This window comes from Trypanosoma equiperdum, assembly GCF_001457755.1.
Source record: "Trypanosoma equiperdum strain OVI genome assembly, contig: ctg_1153, whole genome shotgun sequence".
NCBI classification, from domain to species: Eukaryota; Euglenozoa; class Kinetoplastea; order Trypanosomatida; family Trypanosomatidae; genus Trypanosoma; species Trypanosoma equiperdum.
This window is the reverse complement of record NW_027123120.1, coordinates 7127-17142: the sequence shown is the minus strand read 5'-3', so window position 1 is coordinate 17142 and position 10016 is coordinate 7127. Positions and strand designations below refer to the sequence as shown.

At 49.4% G+C, this 10016-nt stretch overlaps 3 protein-coding genes across 3 annotated transcripts; all 3 read left to right on the top strand.

Moving 5' to 3' along the window:
• Positions 1-965: 965 nt before the first annotated feature.
• On the top strand, positions 966-3713 carry TEOVI_000835500 (OTU-like cysteine protease, putative; the record flags this gene model as incomplete). Its single annotated transcript, XM_067220456.1, has 1 exon — positions 966-3713. The coding sequence occupies one exon, from the start codon at positions 966-968 to the stop codon at positions 3711-3713; it is 2748 nt and encodes a 915-aa protein (XP_067076557.1).
• Positions 3714-5694: 1981 nt separating this feature from the next.
• Positions 5695-6408, top strand: TEOVI_000835400 (RNA-binding protein, putative; the record flags this gene model as incomplete). Its single annotated transcript, XM_067220455.1, has 1 exon — positions 5695-6408. One exon carries the CDS (start codon positions 5695-5697, stop codon positions 6406-6408), a length of 714 nt encoding a protein of 237 aa, XP_067076556.1.
• A 935-nt stretch (positions 6409-7343) lies between these two features.
• Positions 7344-9743, top strand: TEOVI_000835300 (threonyl-tRNA synthetase, putative; the record flags this gene model as incomplete). Its single annotated transcript, XM_067220454.1, has 1 exon — positions 7344-9743. One exon carries the CDS (start codon positions 7344-7346, stop codon positions 9741-9743), a length of 2400 nt encoding a protein of 799 aa, XP_067076555.1.
• Positions 9744-10016: the final 273 nt, after the last annotated feature.

Below are 10016 nucleotides of genomic sequence, written 5' to 3'. Positions count from 1 at the left end.
TATATATATATATATATAGCTCAGAGGGAGAAGCAAGATTCCTTGTGGCGCCATGCACTGCTTGAAGTGTTTAAAAAGTTACTTACTCATCACTTACCTTTCAGTCTTATTGTTACATATGTTGGGAGGAGGAGGGGCAATTAACAACAGCAAAAATGAAACTCTTGGGGTCCCCGCAGCGGATTCGCTACGTAGAGAATCTAACATGAAGATGTACAATTGCGCGCGTGTTGATGTATTTTTTCTTTATTTGTTTCTCCGTTTGTTTTTTTTTCCTTTTTTGTGCCGCTTGATGGTTAGTGGGGCACACTTAACTAAGTCACCCTTACTATTATTGTTATTTTTACAATCCTGGTACGTGTGCTCTTTCGGCATGCACGTGTCTGTTTGCCTGTTTTATTTTTCTTCCTTGTTTGTTCAGAAGATAGGGAGAGAGAAACCGTTCCCACATGTGCGTGTATGTGCTAGTTGCGGGTTATTTGTTAGAGAGGAACTATATTATTTATATTATTAAAATGTTACCCTCAGTCCTCATCAAGGCTGAGGGATGTAGTGGACGTATCCTTGTGTGTGCTTGTGTCTGTTTGTTTTTATATTTTTATATCGTCCTAGTGAATTTGGAGGGGTGCAATGAGGAAAGAGAAGGGCGTGTGCGCTGCATGCGTGTTGAAATGAGTGTCGGGTTTCTCCAACTGTCTCTTTACCCACACCCATTTACTCACCTCTGCACACTTTCCTGCTTGGTTTCTTCCTTTTCCTTCATCTTTCTATGTTGCCGTTTTCTTCTATTTGGTCATCCCTTTTTATCCCACTTTGATACCACTTCGACGATCCCTGCTAAGATGGGGCTATTCACGGTGAAGATATCACTTTGCTTTCCCGCCTCCCACCCCTGTTATCACTGCCTTTTCGGCCACAACAGGAATAATAGTAAAAAATATTGTTGGTCCTTGCTATAGTTACAGATGTCTGCAATCAAAGAACTTGTCGAAAGGAAGGTTAAACGAGGCCCGTATGCACACCATGAGCTTATCATATGCCCAGGCTATTCTAATACGGGCAATGCAAGCACTAACACGAAGGGAAGTGCCGCTGCTTCCGATACCCGCAGCAACAGTCTCCCAGGTGTGGGTTCAAAGGGACATCGCTGTTGGTTATGCGCCTCTTTGGTAAAACCGATCGAACCGCAGGAGGTGCTGCTCTGTTTTCGATGCCTTCGCGTAGCTTTTCTTGACATAATTATGCCTCTCGTTGACAGCCCGGAGAGGCGGAAAGCTGATGCCAAGTTTATTTCGAAGATTAGCCGAGTAAAAGACACTGAAGGGACGACCCCGTTAGTGCCCAAGCTTCCAACTGTGGTGTCAGCGACCCCCCCAGCGGCAAATGAGGTACAATCCACGAATCACGTATCCCAGTCGAGGTCCACATTGCCATCCGATCCGTCCGGTCGCACTCAGTTGGCCAATGATAGCGGTCTTGGACGAGGTGTTGATTCCCACCGGTGTAGCAGCGCCTGGGCGCACCGCAGATGCATTGAAGTGGGGGACCAAGGAACCCCTGCGGGCAATGGCCACGATGAGCTAACTGTCAAGTGTCCTGTTTGCCACGCTACGTGCAGCGCGACTGACAAGCGACTAACACGTTGTTTGGATGGCAAAACGGTGCACCTCATTTGGGTTTGTTCCATGTGCAACACGACCAATACACAAAATAGTGATGAATGTCATAGCTGCAAGGCGCCATTTGTGTGGCCGTGTTTGCAATGCGGTCTCACGCAGGAATCACCGTGCTGTGGAGATGAGCTTCGCATGTGTGTTGAATGTGAGGCTCTGAACACACCAGCAGATATACTTGCGTCACTGAAGCGAGCGTGTCTGGGCGGGGAGGGGGGCTATGCGGAAACGGATGGGGATCTCGGGTTGGATGACGAGGGAAATGATGGTACGGCGGGCGACGCGGATCTGGTGGGTTCGGTGTTTGGTGTGAATGACCTCGACACCGTAGCAGAGAAGGCTCGCCAGCGGGAGATTGTGGAGGGTCGTGCTCGGCTTCAGCGGCGTATGCGCCGGCTCGGTGTGGAAGCAAATGTTCAAGAATCCGATGGGAACTGCCTGTTCCGTTCGCTTGCAACTCAACTACTCGGTGACCCCGGTGCTCACATGACAATTCGCCGACTCGTGGTGGGTTACATGAAGGTTCGACAAGAGAGTTACAAGATTCTATTCGATGGTGAGGAGGAGTGGAGCAATTACATATCTAACATGTACTGTAGTGGTTCGTGGGGTGATGAGCTTTGCCTCAATGCCGCGTGTCGGTGCTTCCGTGTGAATATTCATGTCATTACCAGCGCTGCCTCGGGGTGGCATTTGGTGTTCCAGTGTGATGATTTGCAGGACTCTGCAACAGCGCCGTATGGGGACTCCGGTCAAGGTAGGCTATTCGAAACAGCAGGATCGATTTGCCTTTTTCTTAATTACATTGCGCCTGTGCACTACGACGACGTGCCGGTGTTCCGGTCGCAGGTTATTTCATTGAATGCAAAGCTCACGGAGCAGCTCCAATATATGCTGGCTGAGGAGGGCCGCTCGCGTAGCCGCAGGGATGACGCGAGAAGGAGTGGAGCTGTCCGAGTCGGACAATTACAAAGTTGTCCATCAATAGGGGGAGAAGGACAGCCACTTCAAAAACTTGAGGAGCAGGGACAACGTTGTGCAAAACAGCAGCTAGAAAGCGATGAAAACAGTGCATGTTGTGTGGATGGAAAGGTGCAACAGCGAATGGATGCAAAACTACCACTACAGCTAAGTGGAGAGCAGCGACAGAAGACGGATGAAAAATACCTGACAGATACGTGTAGGGATCGACCGCGGTTAATGAATGAAGGATCGCCTCGGCCAGCCACTGGACACCCTCATCGGGCATGCAACGATCACACTGTTCGTCAGATGAACACACACAAGCAGTGGCGAACGAGTGAGGAAATGTCACGGGATGTGGATGAGGGACGGTTGTGGTTGGCGAACTCGGAAACCCTATCTCAAGGAACTGGGGACCGACAGAGAGGAATGGGTGAGCACCCCAAGCGCCTCATGAACGAAGAAATTATGCGCCAGGTGAATGGGCAGCAGCAGCAGCAGTGGGTGAATGAGGGGCACCGGCGACCACTGGATGAAAAATACCTGACAGATACGTGTAGGGATCGACCGCGGTTAATGAATGAAGGATCGCCTCGGCCAGCCACTGGACACCCTCATCGGGCATGCAACGATCACACTGTTCGCCAGATGAATACACACAAGCAGTGGCGAACGAGTGAGGAAATGTCACGGGATGTGGATGAGGGACGGTTGTGGCGAATGAATCCACTCTCACTGCATCGGGGTGGTGAGGTTCAACAACCGGACCATTCCAGAGATCACCAGCCGCGCGCGCACGGGCTCCCGCAGCGAGCAGGCCGTCTGCATGATCCTCACACGCCCCGGGAGCAGTCGGTTAGTGGTCAGCAGCACCGGCAGTGGGTTTTGCCACCCCCTGCACCAGGCTGTAACAATGAGTTCACATTGCCCATTCCCAGTCGCCCCAATACCATGCGTCAGTTTCGAGAGAGTAGGCCATCAACGTTATCTTCTGACTCGGCAGTAGCTTCCACGGGGTTATTCCCTAGACCTAACGGACAGAACTGGCCACTGGGAGATTTGCGAGGCCCTCATTAGTGCTTCATCAGGCACAACATGCATGGCTATCCTGAAGATGATCCCGTTTAAGTCGCAGGGTGAGGAAAATTAAACCTTCTGCGGTAAGGGTTTTGTGCCGGCATGTTGGATTTGGAGGAAAAAAAATGATCAATATTTACTTGTGTGTATGTGTGCCTGAGGAGTGTGCTGGTGTTGGAAGGGAGGAGGAGGGGGAGGTGTTTGCTTACCAATGAAGTTAGCAGTTTTTTTTTACTTTTTTCATTTTTTTTTGTTTGATCTATCACATAATGCAGTCAAAGGCATGCGTGGATGGTGCCTGTTAATTCAACGCTTGTTAGGTGGACAGGATATGATCTCTCCACATGAATGCACACACGGAACAGCTGGCCCAAGAAAAATGCATAGTAAGGTTATGTGTATATATATATGTATGTGTGCGTGCTGGTAATCCTATATAAATAATAATTACCTAAGCGAGACTAGCCGGAACGGGATAACTGTTTGGCCCTCGGGAGCCCCTGACGCACTGGTAGCGGCACCGTTTCCGCTTTATGTTCATGTGCGTGCAAAAGGGGGAGGGGAAAGAAATGTGGGGATATACCTGACCTCTGTGGTGTGTTGGTTAGGTTCTTCCACTTTACTTTTATCTCCTTTTTTTGTTTTTCAAAAGCCTTCTCTGTTAAAAGTTCACCCTTTAAAACCTTTCTTTTAGTCGCTTCATTTTGCTCCTTCATTTTGCGGACTTGTTTTTTGTGTCTTCTTACCTCTAATTTTTCATTTTTTGGGATCGGGATTGCGCTGTACCTCAGTTGTGGCACTCGTCATTTGTAGTGTATTTGCTTGTACATACATTACACTATGTATTGCGCCGTATGCATTAAACTGTGAGGTTTTGTGTGTGTGTGTGTGTATGTTATGTGTTTGTGCTTGCGTCTGCTTTGAAGGAATGCCGGAAAAATCGGGGAGTTGGAGTAGGATGAGAGTCAGCAGGGGAATTTGGGCGTTACGTTCTTAAATCCTTTTGGCAGTTGTTACTGGTGCGCTCTTCCAACAAGCACTACTTCGACCTGAAGGGAGGGGGAGGGAAAAGAAAAAAAAGGCACGCGTGGGTGAATGAAGGGATGGATGAGGGAGAAGAAAGTTGTACGCGGAGAAGATGTGTTTCTTTTTGTTACATGGAGGCTCTGGATGCTTTTCCCGCTCTGTGTGAAATGAAGGTCTCTTCCTTCCCTCCTTCGCTCCCATTCTCTTTCCTCCCCCCCCTACCCAAGTGAACTGCCCTTTCACTTCTGTTTGTGACCTTTCCAATCTGATCCGCCGATGTATGCTTCACAACTTTACAACTTCTCTCAATTTCTTTGTTTTGCTTTGTGCTGCATTCACCCAATTTCACTTGTAGGGCTTTCGTTTCTGATAGGCGTTGATTGCTCGTATGGTTTTTTTTGTGTTTGTGTGTTTTTATGTTTGATGTTCTTTCCCCTGCTGTTTTGTTATTTTTGTGCCCCTCCTTTCCCCCTCCTCTTTGTTTTGTCTTGTTTCTCACGAGGTGGAGTTGGTCGATGTTTGTATATCATGCGGCACATCGGTTTTTACCTTGTCGCCGCACGTTTCGTTCCCCTTGGCATATTTTTTAAAATTCACACATGCGTTTTGAGTATTGACGTGATCTGTACACTACGCCTACCCATTGGCCTGTTTCAGCACTATTCTCTGCGGTTGTGCTGCGCTGGATAACGCTTTGTTTTCTTTATTTTAAAGCATAGGCGGTGAAATTGACATTTCTTCACCACAAAGAGAGCACGGGAAAACCGTAAACCCTGAAGTGACGGGAGCTCAAAGGAAGACATCGAAGAAGAAGGAGGGTGCGTGTGCGTGTGGGAAAAAGTTCAGTGAGTTTTTTTCTCCTTCTTATTTTACTTCCTTCTCAGCTAATCATAAACTGGCTGTTTCAGGAATACGAAGGGGAGGCGTTTGTGCACCTCGTACACCTTTTGCCACCATGCTCGACACGAGTGGCAGCCCCGATGGGTTCGGTGATTACACGGCACCTTCCAAACGTGGTGTGCTGTTTTTTTCCACCGTGCCGCGAGACATGCGGCCGCAGGAGGTGGAGCGTCATTTCGGGCGATTCGGCACCATCACACGTCGCAAGTTCACTCCGTTTCCAAGGAAGGAACGCCGACCCAATGGTCCACTCCTTCCTCTACAGTTCATGCGCGGGTACATTGAGTTCTCCAAGGCGGAGGATGCGGAATATGCGGCTGCTGCCATGAATGGAACCCCTGTGGACTGCAAGCGGCGGCGTCGCTGCAGTGGACAGCTGTGGACTGTCAAATATGAGAAAGGTTTCACATGGGATGTGTTGCTGGAGGAACGGGAGGCCGCTGTGCGTTCGAGACGTCAGCGTGAGGTAGAGGCGAGAAGCCAAGAGAGGGAAATAAATGAGGCATTTCGTGCCGCTGTGGCGAAGCGACTCGCAAGTCGAGCAAAAAACAGGAAAGGGGACGGTGCCGCAAAGGTATCGACTGCAGGTGGTGGCGAAACGCTCGTAAACCGAGATGATAACTCGAAATGTAAGCGGGAGCCGGGCAATGATGATGTTGATGAGTCGCGGACGAAGCGCAAGAGATCCCGGGTTGAGGCCACTTCATCGACCAGTGATGCCACAAATGCTTCCAAAGATTTAAAAAAGAAGAAAGTAAAAAAAAATTAAGAACTAACGCCGGTGGAGGGCTCGTCGCCTGCAGTTACGGGAAGTACTTTGATAGGGAATGGGAAGAAGAGGTGAGGATGTTGTGTACGGGATAAGTGAATGAGTTCCGCGCGTCTGCTCGCTGTTGTTACTTCGTTGTTTCCCCCTTATTTTCATTTCTGGTACTTTTTATTTCGTTGCTGCTTGTTGAAGTGACGGTGATTGTTTATGCTGTTGGAACGTTATTCGATGTCGTATTTTTGCATCACAGAGTTGGGGTTCGCATTCCTTTCTTAGTTGGGGATGGCGTAGCGGCACCGTGATGGCGGAATGGAGTGAGAAGAGGGCGTTGTAAACGATTAAGAAGCAAAGGAGAGGGTCGCATGGGCCACCATAGCAGCCTTGCGTTGGGTATAGTGAATACGCCCACATAAGTCTACGCAGTGTGCGGTACCCTTTTCTTTTCCCTTCCAGTAAGTAAGACATATATTTATTTGTTTATGTCGTTGCACAGTTTGTATTTTTTGTCTTCTTTCTCCATCTGTCCGCTCCGGCAGTGATGATGAAACCCTCAGTGTTTTAAGCGTTAGCACCTCGACTAAGTCGCGTAAGGAGTCTCTGGCCTTTCTATCTTATCCGCCTAGATTTGTTCCTTCTTCCTAAGTCGATATTTATAGAAATATTTTTCTACATAACGTTAGGTGGGGTGCAGGAGAAAGGCGGAGAAGAGTAAAAGGTAACAGTGAAAGGAGGAGAACCTCAGTCAAAGAGAGAATATATATATATATATATATATATATATTCTTTTATTTTTGTCACCTAGCAGTTTACATCAAGTCACGTTCCGCGTACTTCGTTTCACTATTGCGTTGCCCCAATCATCACTATTTTTTTACGCGTCGTTGATATCATTTAGTTTACGTACAAAGGTCACATCAAATTCACTGTCCTTTACTATGGCCACGGCTGTTGTTGGGAAGAAAAAGGGAGGTGCAACTGTCGATCTCAAACAGCTACAGGAACCTGACTTTTGGAAGACGCGTAATGCCATATTTGACGAATTGTATGCCGCCCAGCAGGAGAAATATAAATCCATGCAGAGCCCCATTTCCATCACCCTCAATGATGGAAAGCAGCTCCCTGCCACGAGCTGGCTCACAACGCCTATTGACATTGCGAAGAAGTTGTCCAATTCGCTCGCGGAAAGGGTTGTTGCTGCGCGTGTAAATGAAGAAATTTGGGACCTTACTCGACCTTTTGAGGGCGATGCCACACTTGAGCTGCTTGATTGGGACGATGCTGATGCTCGCCACGTTTTTTGGCACAGTTCCTCCCACGTGCTTGGTTATGCGCTAGAGCGAGTGTTCCAAACCCGCCTGTCCGTTGGCCCTGCACTTGAGGAGGGTGGTTTCTTCTATGAGGGTGAGACGAACCGCCCGGTGACGGAAGCGGATTACACCACGATAGAGACAGCGATGCAGGAGTTGGTCAAGATGAAGGTTCCATTTCAGCGCTTAACCGTAAAGAAGGAGGACGCCCTTCGACTCTTCCAGTACACAGAGTTTAAGAGCAAGATACTCGCAAGTAAGGTTCCTGAGAATGGCACTTGCACGGTGTATCGCTGCGGGAACCTTATTGACCCCTGCCGCGGTCCTCACCTCCCCGACACCGGGCGCGTGAAGTCATTCTCCTTAACAAAGAACTCCTCTTCGTACTTTGAGGGGAAGGCGGAGAATGCTGTGTTACAGCGTGTCTATGGAATTTCATTCCCAAAGCAGACGATGTTAACGGAGTGGAAAAAACTTCAAGAAGAGGCCGCCCGTCGCGACCACCGCACTATTGGCCGGCATCAACAGCTCTTCCATTTCCATGAGGCCTCTCCCGGTAACGCTTTCTGGCTCCCGCATGGTGCACGCATCTACAACACACTAATTGAGTTCCAGCGCAAGCAATATCGCCGACGGGGCTTCGAGGAGGTAGTGTCTCCTAACATGTTCTCATCCAGGTTGTGGATGGTCTCCGGTCACTGGGATAAGTATGCTGACAATATGTTCCTCATCAATGTTGAAAAGGAGGACCACGGAATGAAGCCAATGAACTGTCCTGGACACTGCCTCATGTTTGCCATGCAGCCCCACTCGTACAGGGAGCTTCCTATTCGTTATGCTGATTTTGGGGTTCTGCATCGAAATGAGCTCAGCGGTGCTCTTACAGGGCTCACCCGAGTTCGTCGTTTTCAGCAGGATGATGCCCACATTTTCTGTCGGATGGATCAGGTGAAGGATGAGATCCACAGCGCTCTCATTTTTCTCAAGGATGTTTATGACGTCCTCGGCTTTAAGTTCTTTTTGAAGCACTCCACGCGGCCAGAAAACAAGCTCGGTTCAGATGAGATGTGGGATGAGGCGGAGTCCTACTTGCAGGCAGCCCTCAACAGCTTCTGCGGGATCCCCGACGAGCTTCCTGACCCATTTAACAAGGGTTCCACCTTTGTATACGATGGCCGCAAGGAGAGCGTTAAAAAACTTCGGGCAATGCTGAAGAAGCGTGGAGACAAGAAAAACGACGAGAACTCACCCGCAGATGATGTGTGGCCGGGCCCAACACATGAGGATGCATGGGAGGAAAACACCGGTGACGGTGCTTTCTATGGGCCAAAGATTGACATCGTTGTTGAAGATGCTTTGCGCCGACGGCATCAATGTGCGACCATCCAGCTTGACTTCAACTTACCGAAGCGGTTTGGTCTCAAGTACACTCTGCCGAGCAATGCAGCGGGCGATGATGGCCCAGCGCCAAAGGCCACCGAGTGCCACAAAGATCCGAACGCGGAATTAAAAGCTGACAAACCGGAGGGGAAGGTGGAGGCTGCTGCGGGAGCACCGAAGTCGTCCTACGAGAAGGCTGCACACGAACTCAACATTGACCAGCGTTTGGATGCCAATCAGGCTCGACCTGTGATGATTCACCGTGCCATTTTCGGTTCTTTGGAGCGCTGCATTGCGATCCTCTGCGAGCACTACGGCGGTGACTGGCCCTTCTGGCTGAGCCCGCGGCAAGTTATTGTCGTGCCTGTTTCGCTCGAGAACGCTGCGTACGCACAAACGGTGCGCGACACGTTTTTTGCTGCAGGCTTCTTTGCTGATGTGGACAACGGCACTGCGACGTTGGAGAAGAAGATTCGGAATGCGGAACTGGCACGGTACAACTTCATACTTGTTGTGGGACAAGCTGAGCAAGAGGGGCAGAGTGTCAATGTGAGGACTCGTGACAATCGCCGGCACGGCACGAAAACGTTGGATGAGGCATTACAATGGTTGCGAGAATTGGCCGATAAATATGATCCGTCCTTCTAATCAAACGTGTTGAGTGTCCGGTACGTAGGGCTTCTAATAGCATGGTAGTGAGTTATTGAGACAAAACTTCTTCTTTTTTCTCTTTTTTCCATCGTCTGCGTTCGTGATGACTTTCTTTCCACTTTTGTCCTCGCCCTTGGTACACTCACGTGCCCGATGGTTGTGTTGGGTGGTTCACAATGCGTCAGCAAGCATTTGTCCGTTTATGTTCCAAATGTGGGAAACGCTCCCCCTCCCCCCTTTCCACCTATTGGGAGTGCAATCCCTCTAGCT